We start from the raw sequence: 16,654 nt of genomic DNA on the forward strand, positions 1-16,654 counted from the left end.
GCAACACTGAAAATACCCGCTTGAGTTGTCTAAGCCTCCCATTAGCTCCAGGTGAAAGCACAGAATGAGGACTGTGTTTTTTTGAATCGCTTCAAAGTCAGCCAGACAGGAAGAATGGTGGGAGTAACATTTGCTTTCAGGAACCGGAGCCGGTCCTCCAGTGAGACAGCAGCAGACTCCAATTAACGGAAAAAAAGACATTTCACAACAGCTCCACATTTGCAATGGTGAGATTGTTTTTATTCTCATAAAGCAATCAATGTAGTGTATATATAAGATTTTTTTTCTATAAATATAAAAGGTTCTCTTCATAGCAAATGCAAAAGGAAATTACTTCAAAGCTGTGACTATTGTAGAGCTGTCAACACAATAAAAGGATTACCATGAACCGGAAGCACGGTGTGGAAGAGCGTTTGACAAGAACACAAGTGGTGATGTGTGTGTGTGTGTGTGTGTGTGTGTGTGTGTGTGTGTGTGTGTGTGTGTGTGTGTGTGTGTGCTGCATCAACACAAGGCTTCCTTTCTCTGCAGGCTGCTCTTCGCCCCACGATGCAGACAGCAGAGATGTTCAGTGGGATCAAATTACTCTGCACATCAACCCCAGACTCTACAATCACAGACACATTTAACCTCTGGGTTCAGAAAAACATGTGCCGGTACAGACGAACCCAAAAAATATGCTTTGTTACAAACATTTCTGATATGTGCATGAAAACAACCCCCCCCATCAGCTGATTGAACCATGTTTACAGTGCCATGGTGAAGTTTGGACACCCTTTGAACCATGATGCTGACTCAAATAAAGTTACAAAGAATTACTCAGTTTTAAATATATGAATACAATCTTTTATCCATTGCAGGTGCATTAACTGTTCAGAGTCTTCCCCTGAACTCAACATAAAACATTAACATACCCTCAGATAAAGAAAGCTATCAGAACTTTAAACCTGAAGTAACTTTACCCCTAAGCTGAGTCTAGGTCTCATTTTCTGTAATATGCTCATTTTACATCAGCTGAATCCATGCTACACCCTCAACTTTGTAAACATTGTGAAACTAGTTTTTGGAAGGCAAAAAAAGATGTTTGAAAGCTGCAGTGACAGCTTATACATGTCACAGTTAATTGTGATTACACTAACAATCATTATTAATCAATATGCAGATGAATTGCTCAATAAACAGATATTTATGTCAGAAAATAGAAAATGCAAATGTACTGAAATTATTAACTCATTATCAATTAAATCCTCAACAATCGTATCGATAACTGCTCTACTCTAAGGGGCCTCTACCTTCACAGGCTTTTATTTAAATGAATGATGGCTAAACAATGAATCAAATGTATTATTATATGGTCTTACTGACCATAACAAACATGTCAAAGGTGACTAAAATAAGCGGTAATGTCCAAAGGGTGTCCAAGGATTTTACACAGCACTGTATGCATATACATATATAAAATATAAAATATGCTTCAACACACACAAGGTCTGCTGTGAGGGTCTGTGTTTTAACCTCTTGTAGTGTCCATTACAGGCAGATTTATTTTAAAGTTCAGTAAACAGCAATTCAGCCCATATGAATGCTGTTTAAAATCAGTTTTTGGAAGAAACACACCCCAGTATGTTTGCATGTTTTGACCCTTGTCTTAACATACTCTTGTAACCATGTATCAACTGGCCATGTCACACCATACTAAAAACGTTCATGATTACCAGGGTCTTCAAACATCTTTTCAGCTTTCAGTTGGGTTGTGAAGTTGTAGCATTATAGTGCAGGGTATCTTTACATACATCGGAATATGCAGCACTAACACGAGCAGTGATGGTGGACACTGTGCAGGAATAACCCACTCCAGCCGTTTTAAAACGACTTGTGATGACTAATGAATTGTAGCTAAAAGAAAGGTAGTAAAACAGGATGAACACAATGCAGTTTGGTCTGAGGTTATGGTAAACACATCATCTCCAGATCGAAAACATGCAGAAACACTGGCATGTTGTGTTAACCTGGTGTAATTGTGTGTGCTTTATTTGGAACGGAATGATCGGTGCTCAGACCACAAGCATCTGTCACAATGGCTCACATTCACAACTTGCGCACCGTTTGCTGACATTCCCCTTCAGACCCAGACAACTGCTGCCCCACTGTACACACGCACGCGCACGCACACACGCGTACACACACACACACACACACACACACACACCACAGCTGGGTAATCAGGATGAGAGGAGCCACGAGGAAGCACTTGGGTTTCACGGGACTCCGCTCAGAATAGAGCCAGCGCTTGCAGGCAGCTCACTGATCAAAGACACACACGCACGCACGCACGCACGACACACACACACACACACACACACACACACACACACACACACACACACACACACACACACACACACACACACACACACACACACACACACACACACACACACACACAATGTGAATACTCCACTGGTGTCCACAGTAAGTCGGGTCATGGGACCCCCGGATGATTGAAGGTCAGCTGGCTCTTTGTGATTATAAAGTACAATTCCATTATGTCCGAAGTAGGAAAAAGGAGTTTAAAAAAAACATTTAAAAATCTTTAAATACAAATATATACTTACAAAAATCTCACAAATGTATATGTACATAAAAAAAAAAAAAAATGTCTTTAAGTCCAAGAAAAAAGTCAACAGGAAGGACGGGTTATCATTCAGTCTGTCACTCAGCAGTCTGTGTGGGTCCCCCTCACACCGTGGTCTCCCCCTGTTTACTGTTGGCCAGTCTCGTGTAAAACCTCCTCCAGGAGTTCAGGGTTTTCCCAGACCAGATCCAGAAGCCAGAGGTGATGCCCACAATGAGTGTCATTAGATACTTTATCATGAAGACAGTGAAGTCTGGACTCATGTTGGGGTGGTTCTGGACAGGACACGGCACAGCGTAGGTCTTGCACGTCTGGCTGACCCACGTCCTCTCCCACTGCTCCCTGAAGGCCTGCTCGTAGAAGTAACAGGCGATGACGATGGTGGCCGGCACCGTGTACAGCACGCTGAAGATCCCTATCCGCACCATCAGCTTCTCCAGCTTCTCCGTCTTGGTGCCGTCGTGCTTCATGATGGTCCGGATACGAAACAGTGAGACGAAGCCCGCCAACAGGAAGGAGGTTCCGATGAATAGGTAGACGAACAGCGGGGCCAGGACGAAGCCTCGCAGGGCGTCCACACTGTTGATGCCCACGAAGCAAACCCCGCTCAGCACGTCTCCATCCACCTGCCCCACAGCCAGGATGGTGATGGTCTTGATGGCGGGGACGGCCCAGGCCGCCAGGTGGAAGTACTGGGAGTTAGCCTCGATGGCCTCATGGCCCCATTTCATCCCAGCTGCCAGGAACCAGGTAAGAGCCAGAATGACCCACCAGATGGAGCTGGCCATGCTGAAGAAGTAGAGCATCATGAAGAGGATGGTGCAGCCCTCCTTCTTTGTGCCCTGCACCACAGTCCTTATGTCGTTGTCGAACCTGTCATTACAAACAACCTTGTCCTCCAGTAGAAACCCAGCGATGTAGGCGATGGACACCATGGTGTAGCAGCCGGACAGGAAGACAATGGGCCGCTCCGGGTAGCTGAAGCGCTTCATGTCCACCAGGTAGGTCAGCACAGTGAACAAAGTGGAGGCGCAGCACAACACGGACCAGATCCCAATCCAGATCCTGGCAAATTTCAGCTCCTCCTCGTTGAAGTACATCATCCCGTGAGACCTCTTGGGCTCACAGGGAGCGCCACAGTTCTCCTGCCCGAGGAAGCGGTAGTTCAGGTAGGGGGGCACCCGCAGCGAGGCCGGGCATCTAAACTGCCCGGGCATTGGGTGTTCAGGAATCGGGCGCGGGGTCGGGAACACCTCGGGGCCGGGGCTGTCTCCCTCCGTGCGGTCGGACATGTTCTGCCCGACGCACAGCTCTCCTGCTCCGTGCACCGGGAAGGTCTCGCACGCGAGACTGTCGGGCCACTGGAAGCCAAACTTGTTCATGAGCGCCTCGCAGCCCTGCCGCGCGCGCTCGCACAGAGAGCGGCACGGGGGCAGCGCCTGCTCCAGCACCGTGCACACGGGCGCGTACATGGAGCAGAGGAAGAACTTTAAATCCGGAGAGCACTGGACCTTAACCAGCGGGTAGAACTGGTGCACCTCCAGACCCGCGTCCTCCTGGTTGGTGTGCCCGAGCAGGTTGGGCATGATGGTCTCGTTGTACGCGATGTCCGTACACAGCGGAATGGAGATCGGCTGGCAGAACCCGTGCTCCGGTATAGACATTCCTCGGTCCCCGCCGTATTGTCCATTCACTCGAAAAATCCCCACATTCACGAACAGAATAAAAAACAATAAAGTCAAACCCGCACGGAGGAGTCTGTGGTGAGCCATGGTGGAAAATAGATCCAGTACTTTCTGTCTGCTTCACCAACTTACAGCCAGCAGCTACTTCCTTGAACGTTCTTTGTTGGCGAGGTAAAAATTCCTCCAGTTGATTTAATTCAAGTGTTCCTTTCCTCCGGCTCTACGTCTAGCGCAGTGCTACCACAGAAAGGAAAAGCCCCCGGATTTAAAAGATAAACTCGGCTTCTCCGGTCAAATCCACAGAAGCAGCTTCCTCCACAGAGCCTGACCAGTGCTCAGTGTTCCAGACGCAGCGCCAGTCTGCCGCTCCAGCCTGCTCTGCGCTCCCTCTCTCCCAATCACACAGTCAAGTTAGCCACCACGCATCGGCGCTTCCGGTCAACTCCTTCTAAATAAAAGACTGATACAGAATAATACTGAAATGCTTGGAAATAGGTTTAAAAACACAAATACTTCGTAGTTAAATGGGCATTGTTAGATGTATGATATTGATCCTGTAGCATGGGGTATAGATTTTTAGTTTTTAACGATGTTTTTATTTTGACTTTCAGATACATTTATCTGGTAAGATACATTTAATTTAAATTCCATTTCATTTGGCTGATGCTTTTATCCATAGCGACTTACAATAAATAAGATTAAAAAAGGAAAAATAATGTATCTAGATATCATTATGTTTTGGATAGAACTATATGGGATAATATTTCGATGAAAAATAAGAATCATATACTAACATTGAAATGACAACAATAAAATATGTATATTTGTGGTCAGAAACAAATTGTATTCGTTGAAGAAGTCATTCAGCATTGTGTTTTATTAAACAATGTAAATAATTTGCCCTTCACAATAAAATAAAGTGTATCTAGCTCTGAAAACGTGTTATTATAAATCACACTATATTTAAATGATATACAACATTTATGTTATATTTAAATAAATATAAATTAATTTCCAATTCTCAGCTTTGCCAGTATCTTACTACCACTACAATGTTTATGGATTATGGGATACATCCCGTCAGATAAACGACACGTGCACTGAAGTGCTTCCTGTTTACATATAACTCACTTTGACTGGCTTTACAGACCTCTCCCCCCCCCCTTTCTCTCTCTCTCTCTCTCTCTCTCTCTCTCTCTCTCTCTCTCTCTCTCTCTCTCTCTCTCTCTCTCTCTCTCTCTCTCTCTCTCTCTCTCTCTCAGATGGAAGGGATGGCGGGGCCTGTATTTTCCCTCATGTTTTTGGATTGCAGAGGTTCATTTCAGTTCGCTTCTCCTGTTATTGGCATGCTGGCTGGATGTAAAAGTCTGCCAAGCATTTTAAAGAGACCAGTGTTTGTGTGAGGTTTAGTTGCTTAGCGAACTGGAACAAACTATACTTACACATGATTTGGGTTACTGTAATTTCCCCTTGATTGTTATTTAGAGGTCACATATTATACAGCCTGCTATATGCTGTAGAATGAAATAAAAATAAAAATATGTATTCCTCTTACCATGGCTGCATAAATATAGTATGTGTATATAATATATGGATTTAGTCTCTTTCTGAACCTACTCAGCTTTTCCAGGTCTAAGCTTTCAATATCGACGTGTCATGACGGTGAGTTAGTACAGACCCATTCTAGAGCATGTCCAGTGGTTAGGCCAACAGCAACGGCAGCGAGGCATCAGAGATTCATTGGTTATGGGGTTAGACAGTCCAGTCAAGTGGGCAATCTCAGGTAATACCTGCTGGGGATGGAGTCTGACCTCCAGACGTGGATCCAGACTTTCTGTGTGCAGGCAAGGAAAACATCACAACACACTATTTGTCAGACTGCCAAACATAACCAAAGCTTCAAAATGCATCTATAATTTCTTTTGGCTCTTTCTGTTTTTGCTGTGGATGTGAAATATTTGAGTTTGTTCACTTTTTTTGCAACTGAAGCCATTCTGTTATTTCTGTTGACACATGCTTTTTTGTAACTTACCATGAATCCAATGTGACATAACCAATGCTTTAAGTTGCTGGAGATCAGAAGCAGTAATATTAAAGAAGGCTGTGCTGCTCTTGTGGTTGGCAACTGAAATGCATTTATTTAATGTTGTGATCTGTAACTACCAAGAAGGCTTAACAGTAATCAAATCATCAAGGCCCAGTGGTTGAAGAAGTACTCAGGTCTTGTACTTGAGTAAAAGTAGAAGTACTCAGATCTTGTACTTGAGTAAAAGTAGAAGTATTCAGATCTTGTACTTGAGTAAAAGAAGAAGTACTCAGGTCTTGTACTTGAGTAAAAGAAGAAGTACTCAGGTCTTGTACTTGAGTAAAAGTAGAAGTACTCAGATCTTGTACTTGAGTAAAAGTAGAAGTATTCAGATCTTGTACTTGAGTAAAAGTAGAAGTACTCAGATCTTGTACTTGAGTAAAAGAAGAAGTACTCAGATCTTGTACTTGAGTAAAGTAGAAGTACTCAGGTCTTGTACTTGAGTAAAAGTAGAAGTACTCAGATCTTGTACTTGAGTAAAAGTAGAAGTATTCAGGTCTTGTACTTGAGTAAAAGAAGAAGTACTCAGGTCTTGTACTTGAGTAAAAGTAGAAGTACTCAGGTCTTGTACTTGAGTAAAAGTAGCAGTACCAGAGTGAAGGAATACTCTGTCACAGTAAAAGTATTCAAAATGTTCCTCCAGTGAAAGTAGAAAGTACTCTCATCTAAATGTACTTAAAGTAGCGACAGTAAAAGTAGTCATTGTTTGATTGGTCCATTTCAGAATAATATCTCTGATATGTTTTATAATGATTGATCATTAAAGTGTTCTCAGAGCTGGTAAAGGTGCAGCTAGTTTGAATGGCTTTGTATACTGCAGGGTAGCTGCTGGATTTACTGCAGGTGAACTAAAGTCTGATTTAAGGGCTGATTATATTTACCATCATTAATCCAGATCTGTAAAGAAACTAAAGGGACTAAATACATGTAGTGGAGTAAAAGAACACCATTTACCTCTGAATTATAGTCGAGTAGGAGTACAAAGTAGCATAATATTTCTACGACATTAAATACATCATTAAATACCCCCCCACTGGTGATTTTTGAAGAGTTTACCTGAAAAATGATGGTTTTTCGCAAGTGGCTGAATAGGACTTAGTTGTACGTTATTACGCCGAACAAAACACTCCCGCTAAATTTGTTTTCCCCTGTTCTGAGTTCAGTTAAACTCAGTGTGGCTAAAAGGAAAAGCTTTGTTAAAATATGCAAGCGCTCAAAAGTCAGTTGAAAGGATCTTAAGTTGCCATTGTTTTGAAGTCGTGCGACCCTGCTGTACTCGTCTGTAGTTCGTTTATAGCATAACGTTAGCATTTCGCTTCTGGCGATTAGAGTTATGAGAAATTAAATTCCTACAAAAATACGTCATCCCTGTGGCGCTCTATAGGCAGATTTGAAGGATTTATTTCTTTGGAAATATTTTAAATACAAGTAAATCAAGTTATTTTGTTAAAACTAATGAAAAATACAACAAAAAACATATTTATAACATTAAAAAAACCAAATAATAATAATAATTTTTTTAGAATATCTTAGGGCCCTGACAGTGGCACTGATGTAAAGTGGTGTAAGGCCATGGAAGCCATACAATATCAGGGCAGCTGGGGATCAAGTCAGGATCCTCGGCCTTCCCGTCTCTTTGAAAATCAGAAAGGTAATTAGGACTAGAGACACGGCAACCGACAAAATGTTATGTTGTAGAACAGGCATTGATAGAGAGCAGATACAACATCATATTAACACAGACGCATTGGAAGCATTAATAAATTTTATTTCAGGTAAAACAACATTGAACAACATTTACAGAAGGACATTACATCTTCCATAATAACAGTACATACGGGTCGTAACAAATAATGCAACAGCTATTCTACCGTATACTATATTGTTCACTTGATGAAGTGACCGACAACACTTCTGTTTTCCAAACCACTAGTGAAAAGGATGTATTTCAGTGCAGCATACAAAAAGAAAACGCAAGAGAAGCTTCATTGAAAAAAGTTGCAAACACAGATCCATTGTTCAGCACAGCGAGGATGCATGTTGGAAGTATTCCAAAGGTTTTTCCGACCGAGACCACCCCCCTCCTTGAGTTAAAGAAAGCCAAAACACCAGATATGATAGCATTAAGGAAAGGGGACCTTTGCAACCCTGTATACAAACAAAGTGGAAGCATCACTTTTCGCCTTCATTGAAGGTGTGTCACCAACTTATCCATTTCCACCTATGACCTATTCATATCTTTTTTTCTGTCACAGTGCTAAATGTGCAACTCCACCAAGTCTCTCTTGGACTTTTTTAATGAAATATGACTAACATTTAAGTGCCTTTAGGAACTCTGCTCACACAGGACTCAAAAATATACGTTTTTGTACAAGACTAGTAAGAGTGTTGAGGAGCAAACACCAAAAGGAGAATCATGCCAAAAATAATTATTCAGCTGCTAATACTGCTCAATCCCTCAGAGCCACACCAGCCTGGCTCATTTTAGCATAGCTCCTTGGTATTAACCCTCTTCTGTCATGGTGCTTTACTAGCTTTACCCACCCCTCTCCTCCCCTCTCCTCCCCTTTTCTCTGCCGCACAATCACAGCCTGGGGATGACAGTAAAAACCAGCGCGATGACTTCCAGTAAAGCATTTCTATGAGCTCTCCTCAATCTGGGGTAAAGGTTCAAAACGAGGGATGATATTTACATTGATAAGATGGGCTGGTTTGCTTTGCGTCAGATAAAGTAAGAGTATATATACAGGTCACTGTATACATATGCATTTTTATATATATATTTATCATTAAGGGTAAAGCAAGTGCAGAAAAGGGACCATACAGGTTGGAATGTTGGGCAAACTGATTTTTCTTTAAAGTGCATTTCCAAAACGCTGTTTGGGAGAGGCAAGCCCAGAATTATTTATTTTGCCTCAGAGCCCCCACCCTCTCTGGTCTGAGAAGCTGGACTGGAACAAAGTCATGGTAAAATGACTTCACTTCATTGCTTTTCTTCCTTTAAATGATTAGTTTGGATATTTTCTTTCGGTCAATCTTAACCCAAGTGGCTCTACTGTAAAAGTTGTAGGAAAAAGTCTACAGTCATTGTTCCGTGCAAAAAATTCAATCCAAAGTTCAGCCAATAATAATATATAATGGTCAAAAGCCAAGTTTCCATTCATTACAGGAAAATCGGGATCTATTCTAAAACCATATAATAAAGTTATTCCATACACAGTTTCATTTTTTGTTGAACAGATCCAATGTTTTCATCGTCGCTTTAGTGGAGCTTCATGTAAATCCTAACCTGTATGCTAAGTCATTTTTCTCAACTTTTCTACCCCAGAAAAACTTTACGACTCATTCTCTTTGCTTGAATTTACAATGTTTCAACTCAAGCTTTAGCATTGAAAGATTCATATAAAACAACAGAAAGATATGAGGATTATTATAGCTATTTTTCTTGAGAAAAATGTGTCAATTCATTTACACAAGCCTGGTCAGTCGTAGATAAATGCTGGACCAGGATAACTCCGACTGTGGAAGCCCCATATTAGTTACAGCTGAACTTTGGAATGCATTTTGAAATATATCACTTCATAGCAGGTATGGAGAAGACGGATGATTACATTACTGTTATATAATGACAGACAGAAACCCCAACCTGTCCTTGAATGCGACAGACTGCAAAGCAAACACCAGCGGGGGGCTGCAGGGTTACACTGTACTGTAGCTGAGGGGTATTCTAGCAGGCAAGACATCTATATTATAAATGTGTGTGTGAGTGTGTGAATGTGTTTAATAGGCCGTGGAGCAACATTATAACCATCAACAGTTTTCAATCGTCCATGGCGTTTTATTTGCCACCTCCTCTCTTCGGCGAATCAACAGTGCAGTGCCAATATTATTGGTAAAGAGGAAGCCATTGTATTGATAGTACTTCACAATTATCACCATACATCTAAGCTGTAATATTCAGATATCTTCACACAAAACATCAAAAGAAAGACCGTAAAATAGTATAAACTTCTTTGCAGATGACATCACGTTATACATCTGACTTTGTATTGTGTCTTAAAAAGTTCGACAACGTTAACTATGGGTGGGATGTTGAGGGGCACACATGTAGGGGGAGTCTCTGCATGAGAGCACATGTATGTGGTGGAGGGACGGATCAAGGTTGATTACCACCTATATTTCACATACTGCGCACACACTGAAAATCACTCATCCGCACTTGTTTAATTTGCCAGATAAAAACAGCTCCTGATTATTCTACCCCAGTTTGGCAGAATGCTTGGCCTCCGCTATAGCAGATTTCTTTAGGACCACTGATCCAAACAAATTAACTACAGTTCCTTCAGTCCTCAACGATACAACCGACAAGTTTCAATCAAGTCTTTAAACCGAAAGATGGACGAAGACTCGTTCAATTTCCGTCAGGTGAACTTAAAAAATCAGCAGTTATTGTCATAAATCTTCTGATCCTAATAAAATATTGCAGATATTTGGATGGTATTCGATAAAGTGAAAGGCAGGATTGTCATGGGCTAATCAAACAAGAGGCCACACAAACTATTGCCTTGGTATTTTATCTTTTGTACATTAGCTCATATGCATGGATGGAAGCACCAATGCTTAGCTATTGCCCATGTTTAATACACACACACACCACACACACACCCACACACACACACACACACACACACACACACACACACACACACACACACACACACACACACACACACACACACACACACATTTTCAGCTGTCCTCAGTACGGCTATTGCACACTGGTTGGTGCTGTCCCTGTTTCTGATGTGTGCACCGTCAACATCTCCAGCAGAGATCTTCTACGGTAGAGGGGCGACTTTGAACTCATGGGGGTCCATTTGAAAATAACAAACTATTTTACCACAGGGGTTTTACTTCTACATTTTTGGCCATCATGCTTACGGATCATGATAATATTTCACCCCCAAACATTTTTGTTGGATTGCAAATATTGAAAAGTCCACTAAAATGGTTAATAGCAAATATTAGAACCCATATCTACAACTATTGTGAAGTGCAAATGAGAAAATGTGAGCTGTGTTAGTTAATGGATGGTTGGATTAACCAAATATGCAATTATATTTGATCTCTTTTTTTAAGTGTTGTGTGGCGCATTGGATATGCAGCCCAGAGGCCTCACACACTACACTGAGATGATGTCACACATAAAAATAGCTTTTCTTGCCTCTGGGAAAGTTTGACAGTTATGTAAACTGAGAAAACTCTTAATACAGAGAATAATTATTGATCTTGGTTGCAGTTTGAGGTATTCTGCAGTATCAACTGTTTACAGATGTATTTTTATTACTATTTCCCATAAGGAAAACACCAATAACCACTAGCTAAAAGCTATCAGCCGCATGTACCAGTCAGTAAATAGGAAGTACAGCCTTTAAACTAGATGCATATGAACCATTTCTTAACATTTAAAATAACGTTAGCTGTTCTCAGCTATTAAAGAAGCGAAGACCTCCAATATAGTTGCCAGAGGATGTGTTACACCACCCAAAACCCCTCTATTATTTTTATTACAACTAAAATTATTGTTTTTGTCGCGTTAAACCTGGTAAGAAAGAAATGGAAAACTAATTATTAACTTTTCTTCTTTAAATGTTCTGCATTGTTTTTGTTTACTAGATGAAGGTTTGCTTGTGTGTGTGGAGTTGTGTGTCTTGACATGAGCAGTATAGTGGTGAAAAGATGAAGCGATATAGAAACTGTCCGTTACATAGTTTCTAGATGAGTATATCATACATAGAAATATACATTCTTAAATAGGAGGCTAGTTACAAACACAAAACACACTATGTACCAATAGTAAAGTCCATTTGTTTATACTGTAACCATGATATATGAGTGACTTTATAAAAAGTAAACAAAAATCGATTTGCAAATAATAGCCTGAAATCTTAGGTACCGTTCATAATGCTCACATGCATTCATATCTATACTCAATGCTTATGCTTTCCCGCACACACACACCCACTCACACACATTGTGACGGTAATAAATAAAGAGAACTGGGGCTCCTCCGTTCGTCTTGTTACTCCATCTCAGCATCTCTGTCTTCAGCTTTGTTTACTGCAGTCGCCTGTAACACAGCAGAGCACAACAAAAACAACCAGTCAGGGTCGGGATGAGTCCACACAACTGACATTAAAATACACAAAGTCACATTCATGGGTCCTGCTAGAAATCAGAAGTGTGTGTGTTGGTTAAAAATGATAAGATGTCCAGCAGTGGCTCAGTCAGTAGGGGCTTGGACGGGGAATCGTAGGGTCGCCGGTTCAAGTCCCCAAACAGACTTGAAATATGGAAGTGGACTGCTACTTGGAGAGGTCTCAGTTCACCTCCTAGGCCCTGCTGTGTTGCCCTTGAGCAAGGCACCAGACACCTCCAATCCCCCCTCCCCATTGCTCCCCGGGCGCTGCACGATAGCTGCCCACTGCTCCTAGTACTAGGATGGGTTAAATGCAGAGGACCAATTTCACTGTGTGTGCTCTGCTGTGTGCATGTATGTGACTAATAAAGAGGGTTTCCTCCTCCAATTCTAAGATGTGCTCTCATCATGTGGAGGTAATACGATGAGAGTGTGATTAATTTCATATTTTTTGTGATTGATTTTTACTTTAATATTATATGTACTGAAACAGTAGAGGATTACCAGGCAGCTATTTACAGTTTCCTCAGTATTTCATTTTACATTCTGTCCTTGTTTATCTTATCCTATTTATCTTATTGGTTCTCTTCCTTTGTTTCTTCTTGCACTAATTCATTGTTTTTTAATTTGTTTTATGTCTTGAGAGGTATATTATGTTGCATAGTTGGAGGAGTTTGGGACTTAAGGCTCCCCTATTATGCAAAATGCACTTTTTGATGTCTTTTATACATAAATATGTGTCCCCGGTGTGTAAGGAGACTCACAAAGTGTCAGAAAATACAACCCTTTCTCTTTTCCTCCTAACCCACATCTTTAAAAACGGGGGTACAAACGAACTGATCCAGCTTTGCTTTCTTTGTGATGTAATAAGGAAACTGTGGGCTGGTTTTACATTGAACTCCTGGCAAAGTCCCCCCCATGTGACACGTCCCAACCTATCGTCCCCCATATACAGTCAGTGAGCTGAATCCCCTCTCCAGCACCTCTGTGTTTCTGTGTGTTCAGCAGGATGTCTGCAGGAGGGACTTAGAGTTGTTGTGTATATGATACATATAATGTGTCTGTTCTAGTGGTAAACACCGAGAAGTGTTTCAGAGATAATGCTGGATGTGGTTTGGAACATAATATGGCGTTTAATCACGGCAGCGTTTAGCTGAGTTTCTCCTGGTAGAAAACTCTCTTCAGAGGAGAGATCATGACGCTCCAAAGGGGCGTGGCCAGCAGCAGCTCCAAATGGGCGTGGCCAGCAACAGCTCCAAAGGGGCGTGGCCAGCAGCAGCTAGTTCATTTAAAGCTACAGTCACAGAATCAGCACTTCAGGAACAGGGCTGAAATAGAGGGGGATGAGGAATGCTGCAATGGGGGATCTGTTTGGTATTTTGAGCAAAACACTTCACAGACAAGCTTTGTATAGATATGGCCCTACAATATATTGTTCAAATATAGCATAATAGGAGACCTTTAAGATTTGCATTGCCATTTCTACACAGTAGCTACTGTGCATATGAAAACAAACCCTTTGAACCGCAGATCCTTGCTAAGGATGCTCGGATCAAAGTGCATCTGTATCAATCTGCAAAAAGATGTCGGGTCAATTAAATGTGTTTTCGTACGCTTATCCATCAGACCAAAAAGAATGATACACCTGTTCCACTTCTTCTTCCTGGATGCATAAGGACAGCACTAACTTAAAGTTAACAGCGAATGCGTCAAAGGTCACTTAAGCACTGTAGCTTTGTGTGTAGACATAGTAGAGGTGTGTGAATGAACACACTTCACTGTCAAACACTCTATACACAAATAAGGGATTCATTGTTTAAGGATATCTGATGTAGTAAGAGCAGATGTAGGCTTCCTCTCTCCCGGGATCAAAGAGCACCAAGTAGGTGTGTGTGTGTGTGTGTGTGTGTGTGTGTGTGTGTGTGTGTGTGTGTGTGTGTGTGTGTGTGTGTGTGTGTGTTTCCACTTGGGAAGCAGATGGAGCCGGTGGGTGGGTTTTGTATGGAGGATTTAGCAGGCGTGGCCAGCTGCTTTCAGTCCTTTAATAGAGACAGTCTTACCCCCCTCCCCCCAAAAAAATGAATTCCTAAAACTACTCTGTGTTGGGACAGACAGACACACTGCAATAGAGAAGGGGCTTAATGGGGTAGGGGGAAATGCAGAGTGAAACAAAAAGACTAACACAAGCAGATTAGCATTTTTGAAACCTGGAAGAGAGCTATACTTTTGGATAAACCAGAAACCATTATTTAACCAACACTCACAATCCTTTTATAGTACCCCAAAAAGACGCATAGTTCAAGTCCAAAATTTATGACAAAACCATTGATTTTGTTTTCCATATTTCTGAAGTGTTTTTTGGCTATGATCAAGAAAAACAGCAATAGGAGCTAATAGGGCTAAGAGAAAGCTGAGCCCTACAAAGAGCTGTATGTTGTGTTTCCTGCACATTAGCTTATACGGTAGCATGCTAACATGCTATACTAAGGTAGTGAACATGACATACATCATATCTTCTCACCTTCAGCATGATAGTATTGTCATTGAGAGCATGTTAGCATTCTGATGAGTACCACTGTGCCCCAGTGCAGGTCACAGAGCTGCTAGCACTGTAGATGCTCTGCGGTGTATCTGACCAGAATCTAAAAAGCCTTAAGCTCCAAAATGTCTTTCCTCTTCACAAAACAAAACATATTAATGTCCTGAGTCAAGCAGATTACATATTTTTTTTATAAGATAATATCAACGGTAAAGAGAGATACATTTCGGAGCGTTTGCTGATTATAATGTTGCTAAAAAACACTTTTTCTCTCACTGTGGCATGTGACAGACACACTGGCCAGGTTTTCTACAGTGGACAGAGATCCTGTTGAGCATGACTTTTTCTTTGAGTAAAATAGAAGAGGATGTAATTCAATAAATCTCTAGATGTTGACATGTGACATGACAGTTCAAGGCACTTGAGCTACTGTGAAGCTAAAGAACAAGGAAAGCATGATTTCTGCTGATACCATCGACCAGGGGTGTCCAAATGCGACCCTTTGTCCGTTTTGAATCGGCCCTAATTAAATTAAAAAACAATATTGGAATATGGCTCACACCTGAAACATGTATGTAACCCGCCTCAGCGCTTACTATCATTTAATAAAGACACTGGGTGGTACAGATATTTCTATCAGTGTGCTATTTACCTCATGGACTAGTTAATCTGAAGTCTAGATTCGCTATAGGAGAAAGGGGTATTTGCAATCTGCATTGAGTGGAAGAATAAAGGAGCCGCACAACCAATAGGTAAGTTATACGTGTTAAATTGTATTGGGTAAAGGGAATGAGGAAAATAACAATACAATACTTTGGGTAGCTCGCCACGACTACTGAGTCCCCTCTACCTTACAGAACTGGGAGAGTCTCAGTAGAAGAAGTCTTCATGTAGATCTTGAAATAGGAACCATATAAAGAAAATAATATAGAAAAGAAAAAGACCCGGCCAGAGGCTCAAGTATCACACGCACACACATATATTCTCCGGCACAAATGCAGGTTTCACGGCTGTCGTCCGCAGTGGCGTTTTCTCCCGGAGGCCAAGGGAGGCGTGGCCTCCTCATTTATATTCGATAAAAAAATATCCATGAGTTGGGATTCATGACGCACATTTTAGGTTCCAAATATGCCGTGTTTAATTCCCTGATGTCATGTTTTTCTTTGAGCGAGCAAAACAGCGCCCCTATAGGTGAAATACTGCCATCTAAGGAGGCCCGTTTAACTTGGCCTCCACTACTACTAAGGGTTTTAGCCAATCAGATTGAAGCTCGGCTTGTCACCGAACGCTCATCAAGGTCAATCAAACTGTAAAAATTTAAAAAATGAGGAGGCTAGCTTGTACGTGCCTCCTACACTAATACGTAAGTACGTAACCACACACAACCATGCTGTTGCTAACCGTGAAGGAAGGTTAGAAAGTAAGAATGGATGGCGACGGAGACCCAGAGTTTTTTCTGAGAAACGATTTCACTAAACTACCGTTTGAAATTCAGTTAAAAATAAAACAG

At 41.5% G+C, this 16,654-nt stretch overlaps 2 protein-coding genes across 4 annotated transcripts in view; both read right to left on the bottom strand.

Moving 5' to 3' along the window:
- Positions 1-214: 214 nt before the first annotated feature.
- fzd1 (frizzled class receptor 1) lies at positions 215-4,697 on the bottom strand. The gene has a single exon (XM_063879858.1). The coding sequence runs from the start codon at positions 4,405-4,407 to the stop codon at positions 2,740-2,742; it is 1,668 nt and encodes a 555-aa protein (XP_063735928.1). The 5' UTR covers positions 4,408-4,697; the 3' UTR covers positions 215-2,739.
- A 3,460-nt stretch (positions 4,698-8,157) lies between these two features.
- The window catches only part of cdk14 (cyclin dependent kinase 14), a 211,664-nt gene continuing 203,167 nt past the window's right edge, over positions 8,158-16,654 (bottom strand). For all 3 annotated transcript variants that reach the window (XM_063879977.1, XM_063879976.1, XM_063879979.1), the window contains one exon: positions 8,158-12,536. The gene's annotated coding sequence lies outside the window, so the exon portion shown is untranslated. The remainder of the gene's footprint in view (positions 12,537-16,654) is intronic.

The sequence above is a fragment of the Eleginops maclovinus genome, chromosome 3 (assembly GCF_036324505.1).
Source record: "Eleginops maclovinus isolate JMC-PN-2008 ecotype Puerto Natales chromosome 3, JC_Emac_rtc_rv5, whole genome shotgun sequence".
In the NCBI taxonomy this organism is placed as follows: Eukaryota; Metazoa; Chordata; class Actinopteri; order Perciformes; family Eleginopidae; genus Eleginops; species Eleginops maclovinus.

Excerpts from the sequence above, each read along its gene's own strand:
- fzd1 (XM_063879858.1), bottom strand. The coding sequence starts at position 4,407 with ATGGCTCACCACAGACTCCTCCGTGCGGGTTTGACTTTATTGTTTTTT.